The following is an 18,858-nucleotide window of genomic DNA, read 5'->3' as shown; positions in this document are numbered from 1 at the left end:
CATAGTTTCAAGGATATTATTTCATTTTCATGGCTTTTTATGAACAGAAGGAACATCGGGTACACTGAAACTTCTTAGGTGAACATTTCACTGTTTCCCATTTTATTAACTTCACAGTACCCTAGGACCTGTTTACAATTAGAACTTTTTCAATAAAATTCAAAATATCAACTCAGTATCACCTGCAATGTTACACCAAACAAGAGGCCCATGAGTTTCTTCTCCAGGGCTTACAAGAGTGAACCATGCGCTAACAGCAATTACTGGATTCATGGTTTCTTATAATCATGGCTCCAGATCCTTTTGCTGCCCCTCTATGTGTCATTAAGGAAGCCCCAACGCAACAAATAGTACTTTAACACCACACCTGAAGCAATGCAGGTAACTCATATTAATGTGAGCTCTTACCCCAACAGTAAAAAACAAAGGCTTTACAAGAGTCCTTATAGGATAAGGAGAAGGGTAAAAGGCTGTTTCTTCTACAGGAGGAATCAAAGCACTTCTCTTGTATGCTTCACTACTTGTGTCTGATCTTCGTGGTTCAATCTTCCTGGGTGCTTTTCTGAATCCACATTTTTGCTGAATAAAAAAGTTAAACCTATAAGAAAATAGCAGATTAGAAACTGAACTGCATCTTGCAAACAGCAACCTCTATGAACCTCCCCTCAACCTACAACATCACCAACTCAGTTTATTCTCACTCTGCAGCCCCAAAGCCACTAAGACTCCTACTCCCAGGTAGGATTCTGTCAAAACAATGAACTATGCTCTTCTGAAAAAGGAGACAAACTACAGCAGCTTTACAGGGCATGTTTGGGTTATTACTGTGTATCAATAAATAAAACAACCTGTACTCATCCTCCACACAGTTTACAATCCAATAAAAAGCTTTTTTCTTTTGTCAAATGGTAATTTCTCCCAGGTAGACCAGGCAGAAGCCTCTTCCTGACTATTCTCATTATACTCTAAACATACTACTTTTCTACACTCAAAAAACTACTTGAAAGCAATCAGACAGGTCTTCTCATCTTTGTAACCCACACCCTGAAACACTCTGGTTTAGTAAAAAGAAAAATTTCATTTCTGTGGCCTGGATGACATCTAAACAAGTGATTCAAATATATGTCTCGAATCCCAGCCTCAATTTTCTTATCCTGTATTTCCAACTATATATTGAATATTTCTACTTGGCTGGAGAAGGAAATGGCAACCCTCTCCAGTATTCTTGCTGGGAGAATCCCAGGGACAGAGGAGCCTTGTAGGCTACAGTCCATGGGGTCACAAAGAGTTGGACATGACTAAGCACGCAGACATGCTCCCCATTACTTCAAAAACCAATATATTCAAAAGGGAATTCAGCCCCCTCTACAAACAGCTCCATTTTCCGACTTCCTTACTCCTTCAGTGGTCCCACAGTTCTCTGAACCACTAAGATTAAAAATCTAGAAATTACTATCCTCTCTCCTTAATTCTTACCATCTCCTTAATTCTTACCATCTAATTAAAGATCAACTCTGGCAAATAACATTCTTTCCATTCTTAAATTAGTCCTTTATCTCTTGCCTAGTTTATGTCAACAGCTTATTTAAGTTCAAACATTTTGTTTTAACATGTTGCATTTTCTTCTTCTTTCCTCATATTATTCTTCCACAAACATTCAACGCCTCCTCAAATGCTCTCTCAGAGGACCAACATTCTCTCCTTAATTCCAACACAATCCCTTAGCTCATCCCTTCTGGCCTGGAATACTTTACCATTTCCTAACAGATTTCATTGCTTTTAATACCGCCCTACTCCAATTCATCCTTCACATTTTATTAAACGCAAATATATTTATCATTCCCCTGCTTCGAACCATATAGTAAATTTTTCATCATCCTATCAAACTTAGCAATGCTACTCCTTTGTTGCAGAATGTACTGCTCTTTTTCTGTGCCCTTCAAAATTCAGTTCATGTATGTCCTCCTCCAAGAAGCATTCCTAAACTCCCCCAGTCTGAGTGGATTCTTTGTATCCTAGAGTCCTAAAATACCTTGTATATACTCAACCTTCTCTCATTCACTGGCTGTACTGTAACTAGATTATCACTTCTGTAGTCATTATATCTCTACCACCAAGGCCACTCCCTAATAAAGAAAGGGTCAACAATTACTTCAGAAAAAAGAAGGAATCAAGAACAATTATTAGTTTTATTTTGAATAACGGAAAGAGGTACTATTCACTAAGACAAGGAAAATCAGAAGCACCAAAACAGGAAAGAAGGAGAGACGAATAATTCCATCTTCAGTTCAGTCGCTCAGTCGTGTCCGACTCTTTGCGACCCCATGAATCACAGCACGCCAGGCCTCCCTGTCTATCACCAACCCGCGGAGTTCACTCAAACTCATGTCCATCTCAGGCACTGTTTAAAATGCTTGCAGTCATTGCAGCACAATTCTATCAGCTGAAAAACTGGAACTTATATTGCTATCAACTGGGGAAAGGAGAAACTCTGGTATATTTATATGACGGAATACAGTTGTCCCTCAGTATCTATTGGAGATTGGTTCTAGGACCCCTTGCAGACACCATATTCTGGATGTTCAAATCCCTTACAGAAAATACAGCTGACATTCCCCATCAACATGGATGAATCCATGGATGAGAAACCTGAAGATACACAGGGCCAACTGAACTACTCAATGAAAAACTACTGATCACACATCACAGATGAATCTCAAAAACACTGAGCAAAAGAAGTCAGACACAAAAGAGCACACAATGTGACTGTGTGATTGCATGTATATATATATATATACACGAAGCTGAAAAATAGGTAAAAATTATCTGTGGTTAAAAACTAATAATCTGTGGTGATCAAAATCAATAGTGGTTGCTTAAAGTGGGACTTGACTGGAAAGAGGCAAGAGGGAACTTGCTGGAATGATGGACATTATTTTTAGGTGCTAAGGGTCAGACACGGCTGAGCGACTTCACTTTCACTTTTCACTTTCACACATTGGAGAAGGAAATGGCAACCCACTCCAGTGTTCTTGCCTGGAGAATCCCAGGGACGGGTGAGCCTGGTGGGCTTCCGTCTATGGGGTCGCACAGAGTCGGACACGACTGAAGTGACTTAGCAGCAGCAGCACAGGTGTATACATTTGTCAGAACTAAGGTACTGCAAGGAGATCCAACCAGTCCATTCTGGAGGAGATCAATCCTGGATGTTCATTGGAGGGACTGATGCTAAAGCTGAAACTGCAATACTTTGGCCACCTCATGCGACGAGTTGACTCACTGGAAAAGACTCTGATGCTGGGAAAGGTTGGGGGCGGGAGGAGAAGGGGACGACGGAGAATGAGATGGCTGGATGGCATCACCGACTCTGTGGACATGAGTTTGAGTGAACTCCGGGAGTTGGTGATGGACAGGGAGGCCTGGCGTGCTGTGATTCATGGGGTCGCGGAGAGTCGGACACGACTGAGCGACTGAACTGAACTGAACTGAACTGAAGGGGCTATACACTTAATACTTATACATTAAGTAAGCTATATTGCAATAAAGTATTTTGAGCAGCCAGGTGATATCTAGCAGGCATCTGGAAACATAAAACTCAAAAAATGGAATAGCTACTGTTACTACTATTACTCATCTAACATGCTCTTCAATGCTGAGTCCACAGCACAGTTCAAATTTTTACACATCACGTGGTAAGGATGGGTAATGATAAAGTAATTCACCTTAAAACTTTTAGTGAGTCAGAATTTGTACTTACAAATAAGTGCTACTCCTTTCAACAAAATCTATTTTGGAAAGCAATGCACTTATTCAAACAATGTCAACTGTTACTCAGAATGGCTCTGAACTCCTTCAGAATCCGTTACCAGGCTAATGAATTTGTTATTTGTTCAGTTGCTAAGTAGTAGCCAACTCTTCGGAGAAGGCAATGGCACTCCACTCCAGTACTCTTGCCTGGAGAATCCCATGGATGGAGGAGCCTGGTGGGCTGCAGTCTGTGGGGTCGCTAAGGGTCGGACACGACTGAGCGACTTCACTTTCACTTTTCACTTTCATACATTGGAGAAGGAAATGGCAACCCACTCCAGTGTTCTTGCCTGAAGAATCCCAGGGACGGGGGAGCCTGGTGGGCTTCGGTCTGTGGGGTCACACAGAGTCGGACACGACTGAAGTGACTTAGCAGTAGCAGCAGCCAACTCTTTGCGACCCCGTGAACGGTAGCACACCAGGCTTCCCTGTCCTTCACCATCTCCTGGAGTTTGCTCCAGCTCATGTCCAATGATGCCATCCAACCATCTCATCCTGTCAGCCCCTTCTCCTCCTGCCCTCAATCTTTCCCAGCATCAAGGTCTCTTCCAGTGAGCAGGCTCTTCGGATTAGGTGGCCAAAGTATTGGAGTTTCAGCATCAGTCCTTCCAGTGAATATTAAGGGCTGATTTCCTTTAGGATTAACTGGTTTGATCTCCTTGCTGTCCAAGGGACTCTTGAATCTTCTCCTGCACCACAATTTGAAAGCATCAGTTCTTCGGTGTTCAGTCTTCTTTATGGTCCAACTCTCAGATCTGTACTTGACTACTGGGAAAACCAAAGCTTTATCCTTTAGCAAATAACTATTGAATGGCAAATTGCAAATCTACTTTTCTATTTCTTGTTCTATTGCCTGCTTTTTCTGCAGAGGCTAAGATAAATATCTTCGCTTTAATCTCCTATGGCTAGGGGTGGCCACAAAATGAGACTTAATTATTTAGAAACCTCTTGAAAAGGTTTTGCTTATCCAGTAAAAATGGAGGTATCACTAATGTCACATCCCTCCCATTTCTTTTTGCCTTGAAAAAAAGGATGTAAGTCTTGAGAGACAGGGCAATCATCTTGAATGTCAAAAGAAAGGCCAAGGTACTAACCTTGACATTTTTTGAGCTACTGAGCAAAGATAAGTTACCTACCTCCAATCATTTTAAGCTAAGTACTTCTCTCATTTATTTAAGCAACAATTAACTTACAAACAAGGGCATTCCTAACTGATAACACCTTTAAAAGCGTGTCAACCCTTTGCAATTGGATTTGATTTTTCTTAAATACTCCAAAGTAATTTAGACTAATGTACTTAGTTGCAAGGAGATCCAACCAGTCCATTCTAAAGGAGATCAATCCTGGGTGTTCATTGGAAGGACTGATGCTAAAGCTGAAACTCCAATACTTTGGCCACCTCATGCGACGAGTTGACTCACTGGAAAAGACTCTGATGCTGGGAAGGATTGGGGGCGGGAGGAGAAGGGGACGACAGAGAATGAGATGGCTGGATGGCATCACCGACTTGATGGACATGAGTTTGAGTGAACTCTGGGAGTTGGTGATGGACAGGGAGGCCTGGCATGCTGTGATTCATGGGGTCGCAAAGAGTCGGACACGACTGAGCGACTGAACTGAACTTAGTTGCTCAGTTGTGTCCAACTCTTTATGACCCCATGGACTGTAGCTCAGCAGGCTCCTCTGTCCGTGGGATACTCTGGGCAAGAATACTGGAGTGAGTAGCCATTCCTTTCTCCAGAGGATCTTCCTGACCCAACCATTGAACCCAGGCCTCCTGCACTGCGGGCCTCCTACATTGTGGGCGGATTCTTTACTGTCTGAGCTACTAGGGTTCAAACCCTAATTTACAGCTAAGTCTAGTAAACAAAGTAACACCACTCTGTGTCAAAAAACAAAAGGTGTGATACAAAGTTATAGGAATACAGTTCCTTTAAATGTTTCCTTGTAAATGTTACAAATTGTAATCCAGTGCAGTTGACTGCTGGGGTTTTTTGTTTGTTTTTTCCGGTTGTGCCACAAGGTTTCCAGGACTTCAGCTCTCTGATCAGGGGCTGACCCCAGGCCATGGCAATGAGCTCCTGTAATCCTAACCACTAGGCCACATTTTTCTCTTTTTAGACCAAGAAATATGAAGGATGAGACTTCTTTATATCTCCATTAGCTTCAGTTCAGTTAGTCAAGGGATTTCTCTCAATTTAGAGTTGAACTATTCTAATGCAAAAACAGCAAATACTGATAGACCATACTCTTCACACAGCTTCTACTCAGGAAAAATCAAGTTTTCTTTCCAAGTCATCTGAAAATCAAGTATTCCACTGTCTCAACTCATTTAACAGAAAAGCCTCTCCTACAACTTTGCAAGAGCCAAAGTGATGCCCTCCTGACTCCGCCTTCCCTCATAAATTTTTCTAAAGAAGTCATTTGTAGAAAAACAAAGCTTTTATAAAGATTGATAAGAGAATAAAGTCTCGGCCCTGCCACTCTACCAGCTGTGTTAACTCTTTATTTGCTCGCGGGATTATGAGGGATGGTGCCCAATCTGCCCTTTACAGATTACTTCCCCTTCCCGACACGCCCCTCCCGAAAAGGAGGCCACCGCGGGCTCACGGAGATCTGGGTCGGGGCTGGTCACTGAGCACCCGGGGCGAGGTGGCGCGACGAGAAGCGAAGACTGGACGGAGCGGGTAAGGGGAAGAGAGAGAAGAGGGACGCGTGAGGCAGGGGAGGCACAAGAGGCCCGCGCGGCCTCTGCACCTGAGGATGCGCGGCCGGAATCGCAGGTCTGAGACGCGAGAAGCCCGGAGGTCGGTCATTACCTGCGCCGGAGCAGCCGCGACGGGGCCAGGGCCGCAGTGAGCTCTTCGTAGCTGCGGCCGCCCGCCGGCGGAGTCCACGCTTGTCCACAGCCCCAGCCTCTCTGCGCCCAGCCTCGCCACGCCATCTTCCCAACCTCTGCCCCACCATGGCCCGACCTTACCAACCCCAGCCGGAAACCACTTCCGGGGCGAGGGAGAACCATAGAGTGCCGAAGAGCATCCTAGAGCGCCCCCGTGCGGCGAAGCCCGGCTTCGACCTACGGAGAGACGGGGACCCCAAAGCCGACAGCCAGTCTCCCGGCACCGCTCGGTCTGGACCTGGGAGGAGCGTCGTCTAGCGGCCCGGCCTACAGCCTACTGGCCCAGGGGGAAAAAGGAGGGAAAACGAATTTACTGAATGATGCCATGAACCAGGCACTTTACCTAAGTTACTGCATTTATTACTCGCAAAACACTTAAGATAGATGTTATTATTGTTGTTGGTTTGTTGTTTTTTACCTAAGAGAAGCGACTGGAGGAACCAATATTGCAACCCAAATTTTCTTAAATTACTACTCTTTTTACTGCACCTCACCATTTCTCGTTATGATACGCTGAAGAGTTTGTGCATATAACAAAAGATCCAAGTCTGGCATGAAAATCTAGATTCTAAATAAAACTCAAACTTCCTGATCAGCTCTTTCCCACCTGTCGACTTTATTTTCTGCCACTCCACCCCTCCATCTTACCCTGTCTGTGGTCATACTGAATCATCTTCAGTTTCTGAAAAGCACAACTTTTCCAGTCCCTCCTTCTCCGGAGTTCGTATTACCATCCTCACTGCCCAAACCACCTTTCCCTTCTCTTCCTACCTAAATAATTTGTCCTTCAGACCAACTTGGAGCGTCACCTCTTCTAGGAAGCTGTAGGAAAAAGTTCTCCTCCGTCCTGGCCAGGTCTGAAAGTTAAAGTGACAAAGACATTAACAGGACAAAAGCCTACCAATTTTTACATGCTCATGGAAGTCTTCACAAAAGAATGAAGATCAGAAGAAGAGACTAGAGCAAGAAGTTTTTATACCTTTTCTACAAAGAAACAGGGCTTCCCTGGTGGCTCAGTGGTAAAGAATCCACCTGCCAGAGCAGGAGAGGCTAGTTTGATCCCTGAGTTGGGAAGATCCCCTAGAGAAGGAAATGGCAACCCATTCCAGTGTTCTCCCTGGGAAATCCCATGGACGGAGGAGCCTGACACCCTGCAGTCCATTGGACACAGAGTCATATGCAACTGAACGACTAACACAACACAGCAGCAACTACAAAGAAACAATCTGTGAAGAACTGACAAGATGATGGGGCTTGGGCTAGGGGTAGTCCAACCAGGGTTCAGTTCAGTTCAGTCGCTCAGTCGTGTCCAACTCTCTGCGACCCCATGAATCACAGCACGCCAGGCCTCCCTGTCCATCACCAACTCCCGGAGTTCATTCAAACTCACCTCCATCGAGTTGGTGATGCCATCCAGCCATCTCATTCTCTGTCGTCTCCGTCTCCTCCCGCCCCCAATCCCTCCCAGCATCAGAGTCTTTTCCAGTGAGTCAACTCGTCACATGAGGTGGCCAAAGTATTGGAGTTTCAGCTTTAGCATCAGTCCTTCCAATGAACACCCAGGACTGATCTCTTTTAGAATGAACTGGGTGGATCTCCTTGCAGTCCAAGGGACTCTCAAGAGTCTTCTCCAGCACCACAGTTCAAAAGCATCGATTCTTCCACAATCAGCTTTCTTCACAGTCCAACTCTCACAACCATACATGACTACTGGAAAAACCAGAGCCTTGACTAGACGTATCTTGGTTGGCAATGTAATGTCTCTGCTTTTTAATATGCTGTCTAGGTTGGTCATAGCTTTTCTTCCAAGGAGTAAACATCTTTTAATTTCATGGCTGCAATCAGCGTCCGCAGTGATTTTGGAACCCAAAAAAATAAACTCTGACACTGCTTCCACTGTTTACCCGTCTATTTCCCATGAAGTGATGGGACCAGATGCCATGATCTTCATTTTCTGAATGTTGAGCCTCAAGCCAACTTTTTCACTCTCCTCTTTCACTTTCATCAAGAGGCTTTTTAGTTCCTCTTCACTTTCTGCCATAAGGGTGGTGTCATCTGCATATCTGAGTTTATTGATATTTCTCCCAGCAATCTTGATTCCAGCCTGTGTTTTTTCCAGCCCAGCATTCCTCATGATGTACTCTGCATATAAGTTAAATAAGCAGGGTGACAATATACAGCCTTGACGTACTCCTTTTCCTATTTGGAACCAGTCTGTTGTTCCATGTCCAGTTCTAACTGTTGCTTCCTGACCTGCATACAGGTTTCTCAGGAGGCAGGTCAGGTGGTCTGGTATTCCCATCTCTTTCAGAATTTTCCACAGTTTGTTGTGATCCACACAGTCAAAGGCTTTGGCATAGTCAATGAAGCAGAAATAGATGTTTTTCTGGAGTTAATTTTAGGCTGAGTCAAATAATTATCTTGAGTTTCTGGAACATTGAATAGATCTTCTGGATCCTGCCATTAAGACAATAAGTTGTCCAAAGGTCAGATTCTTTGGCTGAGAAGAATATGAGAAGGCTGAGAAGTGCATTGGTCACACTTTCTCAATGATTTCCCAATTCTCTAAAATATAGAGCTCTCTTAGCAATACTGACTCCATTTTTATTTTACTTTCACATTGGTCTCCAGTCTTTGGACTGAGAAGGAGCTGTCTCCTTGAAAGGAAACATTTATTTTCTGCCTTTAGAAAGAAAAGGAGGGGGGCAGTGTCTGCATTTGCTGCTACTTTTATGTTATATTTTATATTTGCATTTACTCCTTCTTAATTGCTTTTGGCTCAAAATAACTTTTATGTCAAAGAGTCATATTTAGAGGTGACATTTTGGTTTCCATTAAGTCCTTCCTCTTAGACCTTCACTCTGATTTAGGTGACCTTGAGCACTATAATAACGCCACATTCAATCTATAAATACTTATTAAACACATAATGCCAGGCAGTATAGGCTTCCCTGATAGCTCAGTTGGTAAAGGATCTGCCTGCCAGGCAGGAGACTCTGGTTTGATTCCTGGGTCAGGAAGATCCACTGGAGAAGTGATAGGCTACCCACTCTAGTATTCTTGCACTTCCCTTGTGCCTCAGCTGCTAAAGACAGGCAGTATACTAGATCTGGGATATATTTTAGACGACACTATCTCTGACCTCACAGAGATCCTGCTCTACTGAGGAAGAAGGAAGCAAGTCAATAAACAGGCAGTTACAATACATTGGAAGAAGTGCTATGGTCAGAGAAGGAGAAGGCTCTCTGGGGGTTTAGAGAAGGGGAAATAACGCAGTCAAGGGATAAGAAATGGGAGGTAGGGAAGACGGCTTCCCAGAGAAATTAATGGAGTTTACCAGGAGAAGAGAAGGGCTGAAATATTCTAGGTAGAAAGAATAACATTTGTGATGTCTTCCAGGGCATGACTTACTTAAGAAACTAAAATAAATTAACCTTGCCTTTGTCAGTTCAGTTCAGTTCAGTTGCTCAGTCATTTCCGATGCTTTGAGACCCCCATGGACTGCAGCATACCAGGCTTCCCTGTCCATCACCAATTCCCAGAACTTGCTCAAACTCATGTCTATCGAGTCAGTGATGCCATCCAACCATCTCATCCTCTTTTGTCCCCTTCTCTTCCTGCCTTCAATCTTTCCCAGCATCAGGGTCTTTTCCAATGAGTCAGTTCTTCACATCAAGTGGCCAAAGTATTGGAGCTTCAGCTTTAGCATCAGTCCTTCCAATGAATATTCAGGACTGATTTCCTTTAGGATTGACTGGTTTGATCTCCTTGCAGTCCAAAATACTCTCAAGAGTCTTCTCCAACACCACAGTTAAAGCATCAATTCTTCAGCAGTCAGTTTTCTTTATGGTCCAACTCTCACATCCATACACGACTACTGGAAAAACAATAACTTTGACAAGACGGCCCTTTGTTGGCAAAGTAATGTTTCTGCTTTTTAATATGCTATCTAGGTTTGTCATAGATTTTCTTCCAAGGAGCAAGTGTCTTTTAATTTCATGGCTGCAGTCACCATCTGCAGTGATTTTGGAGCCCAAGAAAATAAAGTCTGACACTGTTTCCGTTGTTTTCCTATCTATTTGCCATGAAGAGATGGGACCGGATGCCATGAGCTTAGTTTTTTAAATGTTGAGTTTTAAGCCAGCTTTTTCACTCTCCTCTTTCACTTTCAGCAAGAGGCTCTTTAGTTCCTCTTCACTTTCTGCCATAAGGGTGGTGTCATCTGCATATCTGAGGTTATTGATATTTCTCCCTGCAATCTTGATTCCAGCTTGTGCTTCATCCAGTCTGGCATTTTGCGTGACGTACTCTGCATATAAGTTAAATAAGCAAGGTGACAATATACAACTTTGACATACTCCTTTCCCTATTTGAAACCAGTCAGTTGTTCCATGTCTGGTTCTAATTGTGGTCTCTTGACCTGCATACAGATTTCTCAGGAGGCAAGTAAGGAGCCTTAGAGGCTGCTGGGTCACAAACAACTGCCAGCCCTGTGAGGGGGTCATCAAGGCAAGAGAATCTACGCTTTCTGCCACTTTTTGGGACCCTGCGTGCCCAGTGGGGCCCATTCTGGACTCCCCAGGCCCTGGGTATGGTTCCACGCAGAAAATAACGTGTCTGTGAGAAAGTTTCAAGATCTCAAAAAGCCTGTAAGTGAATAGTGCTCAGCCATAAAAAGGAAGAAAATACTGCCATTTGCAGCAGCATAGATGGACCTAGGGATTATCTTACTAAGTGAAGTCAGATAAAGAGAAATATATTACTTATATGTGGAATCTAAAAAAAGTGATACAAATGAACTTATTTAGAAAGCAGAAATAGACTCAGAGACACAGAAACAAACTCATGGTTAGCAAATGGGAATAGGGGAGGAAGGGATAAATTAGGACTTTGGGATTAACACATACACACTACTATATACATATAATAATCAACAGTTCAGTTCAGTTCAGTCGCTCAGTCGTGTCCGACTCTCCGCGACCCCATGAATCACAGCACGCCAGGCCTCCCTATCCATCACCAACTCCCGGAGTTCACTCAAACTCATGTCCACAGAGTCGGTGATGCCATCCAGCCATCTCATTCTCGGTCGTCCCCTTCTCCCACCCCCAACCTTTCCCAGCCTCAGAGTCTTTTCCAGTGAGTCAACTCGTCACATGAGGTGGCCCAAGTATTGGAGTTTCAGCTTTAGCATCAGTCCTTCCAATGAACACCCAGGATCGATCTCCCTTAGAATGGACTGGTTGGATCTCCTTGCGGTACAAGGGACTCTCAAGAGTCTTCTCCAACACCACAGTTCAAAAGCATCAATTCTTCGGCGATCAGCTTTCTTCACAGTCCAACTCTCACATCCATACATGACCACGGGAAAAACCATAGCCTTGACTAGACGGACCTTTGTTGGCAAAGTAATGTCTCTGCTTTTTAATATATTATCAAGGTTGGTCATAACTGTCCTTCCAAGGAGTAAGCGTCTTTTAATTTCATGGCTGCAGTCAGCATCTGCAGTGATTTTGGAGCCCAAAAAAATAAAGTCTGACACTATTTCCACTGCTTTTCCATCTATTTCCATGAAGTGATGGGACCAGATGCCGTGATCTTTGTTTTCTGAATGTTGAGCTTCAAGCCAACCTTTTCACTCTCCTCTTTCACTTTCATCAAGAGGCTTTTGAGTTCCTCTTCACTTTCTGCCATAAGGGTAGTGTCATCTGCATATCTGAGATTATTGATATTTCTCCCAGCAATCTTGATTCCAGCTTGTGCTTCTTCCAGCCCAGTGTTCCTCATGATGTACTCTGCATATAAGTTAAATAAGCAAGGTGACAGTATACAGCCTTGACGTACTCCTTTTCCTATTTGGAACCAGTCGGTTGTTCCATGTACAGTTCTGACTGTTGCTTCCTGACCTGCATACAGGTTTCTCAAGAGGCAGATCAGGTGGTCTGGTACAACAATAATCAACAAGGACCTACTATATAGCACAGGGATCTGTATTCAATATAGTGAGATAACCTATAATGTGATCATCTTTTTTCAGAAAAGAATCTGAAAAAAGAATATATATACGCACATATATGGGCTTCCCATGCAGTCCATGGAGTCACAAAGAGTCAGATACAACTGAGCAGGCACACAGGTATACTGAGTCATTTTGCCATACATATGAAACATTGTATATCAACTGTACTTCAATTTAAAGAAGAAGGAAAAAAGCCTAGAAGAACTTGTACATTTGCTTGCAGAAAGACTAGAGGCTAATTAAAACAAGTTTCCTCATTTTAGGCTGGAATTTTCCCAGCTCAGTTTAACAGTTGAGGATGAAAAAATTAATAGTCGGTCTAAGAAAGGAATGGAAGCTTTTATCAGAGCCAATCTGAGGATTCTAACCTGGGAGACAGTCTTTCAGAAAGCTCTGAGGACTGTTCCACCCATTAGAGGTCAAAGCATATTTTTATAAGTTTTTGAGACAAATATACATCAAATGATGTATTATTGACAATTTACATAGTGCAGATCTGCACATACAAAGGGAGTAGTGGGTCATGTGTCATCATGGCACCTTACAAGATTAAGGACGGCTATCTCTTAGGGAGGTCCAGTTACTGCCAAGGCACCACACACTCTCAAGGGGGAGCGGAGAGACCCAAAGCTACAAGGAAATTTTTTGCTTAAATTTTTTCCTGTCTTGCATAAAATAGGCATTTTATTTCATCACAGTGATGACTGATATCCTACTAATTAGAAATGTTGGTTCATTTTGTCCACTGGAAAAAACACACAAGATAAGAGCAGTGAGTTTCTATTTTATTCAGGGACAGTAACTGAGGACTGTGGCCCAGAAGACAGCCTCTCAGAGAGCCTCAAGGAACTGCTCTAACAGGTAGGGGAGGGATCAGTATGTATACGCATTTTTTTGAGGAAAATTATGTGTGCACGCACACGCTCAGTTGTGTCCAACTCTTTGAGACCCTGTGGACTGTAGTCCGCCAGGCTCCTCTGTCTATGGAATAGTCCAAGCAAGAATACTGGAGCAGTTTGCCATTTCCTACTCCAGGGATCTTCCTGACTGACTTTCCAAACTTGCCTCTTGGACATTGCAGGCGGATTCTTTACCACTGAGCTACCGGGGAAAACACAGGTAGTGAGGCAGGAAAAATTTACTACTAATCAAAAAGAACAGATATCTCAAGGTAATGATTTTAGTGCTGGCGTGCTGTGATTCATGGGGTCGCGGAGAGTTGGGCACGACTGAGCGACTGAACTGAACTGAACTGAACTGAAGGGAAGATGAAAGCATCTGGGTCATTGAAATCCTTCCTTAGATATGCATCTTAACTACCTAGGGGCCCTTACATCCAAAACACAGAATGCATCCTCCTGTTTTTCTATCCTGAATTCCCCTCAGGGTGCAGTCAACTGCACTACCCACTGTAAGTGGGTCTTGACTTAACCCTTCATATAAAAGATGATGAGAGACACGTTTTGTTCTTTTTCAAAATAATTTTTCTTGGGTATAGTTAATTTGCAATGTTGTGTTAGTGTCAGGTGTTCAGCAAAGTAAATCACCCTTATACATATATCCACTTTCTTTCAGATTGTTTTCCCATACAGACCATTGCAGAGTACCAAGTTCACTGTGCTATACAGCAGGTTCTTATTAGCTACCTATTTTATAAATTGTACTGTATATATGTCACTCCCAATCTCCCAATTTATCCTCCCCACCACATTATCCCCTGGTAACCATAAGTTTTCTATATCTGTACTTTGTTAACAAGTCATAGGTACGTCTTTTAAATAACTCCAAGGATAAAAGATACTTCTTTCTTAGAAGTCAGATTTATTCAGATATGATTTTATACAACATTCACCCCTGTAAGTTCAATGATTTTTGACAAACACATTCAGTTGTGTAACTGTCACCATAATCAAGATACAGAACATTCCCATCACCCCCAAAAGTTCCCTTGTGTCCCTGTATAGTCAACCCATAATCCTACTCCCAGACCTTGCCAACCACTTATGTTTTATGTCCTATAGTTTTGCCTTTCCAAGAATATCATAGAAATGGAATCATATAGTATGTTTTGTTGTGAATATATATTTTCATTTCTTTTGGTTAAATACCTAGGAGTGAAACAGCTGGATTGTATGGTGTAATGTTTAATTGTGCCAGGAATTGCCCATGTGATTGAACCATCTTACATCCCTATCGTCAGTGTGTGAGAATCCCAGTACTTAGCTTCAAGACTTTGTTTTTAGCAATACTGATAGGTGTGTAGTGTTATCTCATTTTGACTTTAATTTGAATTTCCTAATCAAGTTATTCTTTTTTAAAATAAAATATTTGTCTAGAGACACAGTGGGGTGTTCTTTTGTTTTTTGGCTGTGCCACAGGCATGCAGAATCTTGGTTACCCAATCAGGGATTGAACAGATGCGCCCTGCAGTGGAAACGTGGAGTCCTAACCACTGGCCAACCAGGGAAGTCCCTGGAAACACAATGTTTTAAAACTTGAGGCGTCCTAGGTTGCTGGGGAGATCTTTCCTGGTCGGGTGGCTGCAGGGGCATGCACTTCTTGCCTCTGGTCAAGAGAGGGCAGGAGAGGACAGAAAACGAGCTTCCCAGGTTTTGGCCCATCAGGAGCTGCATCAATAGTATTGAGATGCATTACTGCATTTATGGTTTTTCTCTCTGAACTCCTGAGAGGCTACCTCGTGAGGCTTGACTCTCCAGATTAATCTTGTGACGTGATTCAAGGCCAAACCTCTTAACCAACCTTATAAAATCCTAGGGACTAAGCTACCAAAACTGAACCACATTGGTAGAATCCTTAATAAGCATGCCCTCCAGTGTCACGCATCAGAGCTTGTGTTAGGGAGAACCACAGGCCACTAAGTTGGTGAACTCTGTTCCTCTCCACCTGCCTCAGGAGCTGAGAGAGACTGAAGCAGGTCTTTGTGGGGGACAAGTCTCCAGACTCCTGTTGGCTACAGGACCTCCTCTCTAGGACCTGGATGGGGGCAGTTCAGACAGGGCACAGCACAGATCTTCGGGGGCTGGGGCTGCCGGGTGCCCCCAGAGTTGTACTCCAGCCTGAGCCCTGGGCTCCGCCCCGGCAGCTGGAATGTAAAGGTCCTGAGGAGGGTGGCAAACACCAGAAATAACTTCATCTGAGCCAGCTGGTCCCTAGGCACGCCTGATGCAGAAGGAAAGGTCACGAGGTAGCAGGTGGTCCTGCAGTGGTCCCATCACACCTCCACCCCCGACCAGTGCTGCACCCCATACCTGCGGAGAATGGCAGGAAGACTTCCCTGACCACAAAATTTCCATCCTTTTCCAGGAAGTGGCCAGGGTTGAACTGTCAGGGGCTCCCCCAACACTCAGGGTCACAGCACAGAGGCCAGGTTGGGCAAGATGATGGTGCCCTGCAGAGATGAGCTGGTGTAGCCCAAGGAGCTCAGTTGACCCAGCACCCAACCCCGACACTGGGCTGACATGAGCTCAGGGAACACTAGGTGTCCAGGCGAGAGTTGCCTGGGGCCAGGGAGCCCCAAAGAGATTCAGCAGAGAGGCCTTCACAGCAGTGAAGTTGCTGGGCATTACTCTCCTGGCTAAGCGGCACCACCTCCATCCTAAGACTCCCAGCCTGGGCTAGAGACACAACTCCTGCCCCCGAGGAAGAGGGCCAGTGGCTGGTGGGCATGACCAGAGGGGACCAAGTCCCCTTGCAGTAGGCTGTGTGCGTGAGAGAGAGAGGAAGAATGGAATGGCAGACAAAGGGAAAGGAAGACTGAGTGACGAGGCAGAGAGAGAAGAAGAGACAGAAAGCTTCACTCCCTAGAATTAGGGGGAGGAGAGGGTGACCTCCAACCCTAACCCAAGCCCTTACTCTACCTCAAAAAAGTGAGTGACTTCAAAGAGAACCAGACTGACCAGATGGGAGCAGATAGGAGCCAGTGCTTCCTGCTGGTGACTTCTGCTCCGGACCTCGCAGGCCCTGGGCTGAGTAAGAGGCCCAAGAGGAGCCAGGAAGGGGTTTGCTGTGGCCCCCGGGGCCTGGGACACACAGCCCCAGGGCTCTGAAGCAGGCCTCTTATTCTGCGGCTCCTTAACCAACGCCAGAGAATCAAACAGGTCATCCCTGGGGGACTAGAGAACTGGCCACATGAATCTTGGTTTTGACAAAGCCATCTTGAAATTAAAGACAAAAACTCAGCAGTCTGAAGCCTGAACACCAAAGAGAAGCCAATGAGGAATGCAGAAAACTGAGAATGTGTATATTTTCAGAAGCCCTCTCCCCTCTTTTTTCACTTGATCTACTGAAGCCCAAAGGGAGGGGCCTGACCCTAGCCATCCAGACTGACAGGCGCCCAGGCCTCTTCACTCCACACTTTAGGCAGAAGCTTTTACATGGGAGGCACGTGATCCTGCTGCTGCCTAAGCAAGCTGTTTCGTAGTTGTAGTCCCGGGACTTCCACCCCACACTCTGTTTTCCCTCCCTGGGATGAAGAAACCTCTGCATTACGGCAGTTCTTAACAATCTCCTTTGGATGCAAAGGCTCCGGGCAAGATGCTCTTTTCCCTTCAGAGTTATTTGTGTCCTGTTCTGGGTGATGTTCCGGACTTCTTATAAAGTGACTGAGCGACCTTAACTCGTGGGACTGGCTCAGACATAGCCAGTACTCAACAAGGGCAAACCTCCCTCTCCTCCAAATTATAGAACCATCTGCCTTCTGGGTACCTCCTGGGGACTCTAGCACAACTTCTTCCCTGTAAATGGCAGCTTGGAGTTTATAATCAAATAGAATGTCTGAGGAGACGGGCTTGAAGTGCTACCTCTGTATTTGGGGCCATTGCTGTTGTCACTGTCATTCGACTGTTGGAATGGTTAAGAACAGTTAAGGAATATCTGTAACATTTAATGATCTACTGTCAAGCTTTGATTCTTCTTTCAGGAGACATCTCTTGCCCAAGCTGTGAAAGCTGGATATTGATTCCAGGCTGTTAATGGTTCCCCGGAGCTCTTATCACAGAACAAATTCCTAGAATCAATTGGCATGAATGGGCTATTAAAAAAGAAATTTCTAATCCCAGATGGCATAAAACAGAGCTGAACTCTAGTTCCCTCTTTTTCAACTTGACCTAATTTGGTATAACTCTTAGACCACCAGGGCCTGGGGCCTCCTGCCAGACTAATAGCAGAATGAGTTGATGATGTGGTCCTGTCCTTACAATCCAGGAGATAGTTAACCTCTGAAACTGATGGTCAAATACTGCCAAGGACTGTTCAGTATTAGCCAACCTAATAGAACAATAGACAATGCAAAGCATCTCCATCCAACATGCTGGCTCATTTACTTTACTAAAATGGGATTTTTGGAGCCATATGAATGACAGGGAGTATGGTAAAAAGGACAAAACAAAGTTGAAATCAGAAGGACATGAATTAAACCCAGTTAAGTTTCTTACTAACTGCGTGTTCGGGGCAGTTACATGAGCTCTCATAAGCTATCTGTTTAAAAAAAAGAATAACAATAGCAACAACATCAAAAAGACAGGATTATTATGAAGGAGAAAATACATGGGGGCAGGGATCTCAAGTCTGATCAAATTAATAAGAATTTAATGATCACATCCTGCCAGGCCCTTGCAATCAAGTCTGCCCTGAACCACGGTTGTAAGAATTGAACAAAGATTCTCATGATGGAGAAGATTGGGCTCCCATACCGTCTCTCTCACCGTCATTTCCATGATGTACCATCTTGTACCATCAAGGCTTCCAGCAAGAACAGGCTGGAGCATCAGTGCTGAGCCAAAGCCCCTTTCTGATGCTGAGCCAAAGCCCCTTTCAGTGCTGAGCCAAAGCCAATTACCTCCACGCACTGGGTACCAAGATGAGCGACTCTGCCACATCTTCATTAAAATCGGCAACCTTACCACATGTACTTCTTTAAAATGACACCCCACTCCCCAAATGATTCTTGATACCTGGCATCCACTCCCTGTTAAACCCTATCTCCTTGAGGGTGGGCTGGCTCTAGTGACTCACTTCTGGCAAGTAGAATATGGCAAAAGTCATGATATCATGTGAGATTAGGTTCCAAAAAGACTAAGGCTTCCGTCTTCTCACTTGCTCCAATGGAGTTCAA

At 44.3% G+C, this 18,858-nt stretch overlaps 1 protein-coding gene across 1 annotated transcript in view; it reads right to left on the bottom strand.

The window, feature by feature from the left end:
• The window catches only part of PARL (presenilin associated rhomboid like), a 56,603-nt gene extending 49,807 nt beyond the window's left edge, over positions 1 to 6,796 (bottom strand). Inside the window, exons 1-2 of the mRNA XM_055409387.2 lie at positions 6,627 to 6,796; positions 409 to 598 (exon numbers count right to left, since the gene is read on the bottom strand). Of these exons, the coding sequence (XP_055265362.1) occupies positions 409 to 598; positions 6,627 to 6,751 (315 nt within the window). The 5' untranslated portion in view covers positions 6,752 to 6,796. The remainder of the gene's footprint in view (positions 1 to 408; positions 599 to 6,626) is intronic.
• Positions 6,797 to 18,858: the final 12,062 nt, after the last annotated feature.

Source organism: Moschus berezovskii, chromosome 1 (assembly GCF_049115385.1).
Source record: "Moschus berezovskii isolate FMDL1 chromosome 1, NW_MosBer_1.0, whole genome shotgun sequence".
Taxonomy (NCBI): domain Eukaryota; kingdom Metazoa; phylum Chordata; class Mammalia; order Artiodactyla; family Moschidae; genus Moschus; species Moschus berezovskii.
The sequence above is the reverse complement of the archived record's forward strand: the minus strand, read 5'-3'. Positions and strand labels throughout refer to the sequence as shown.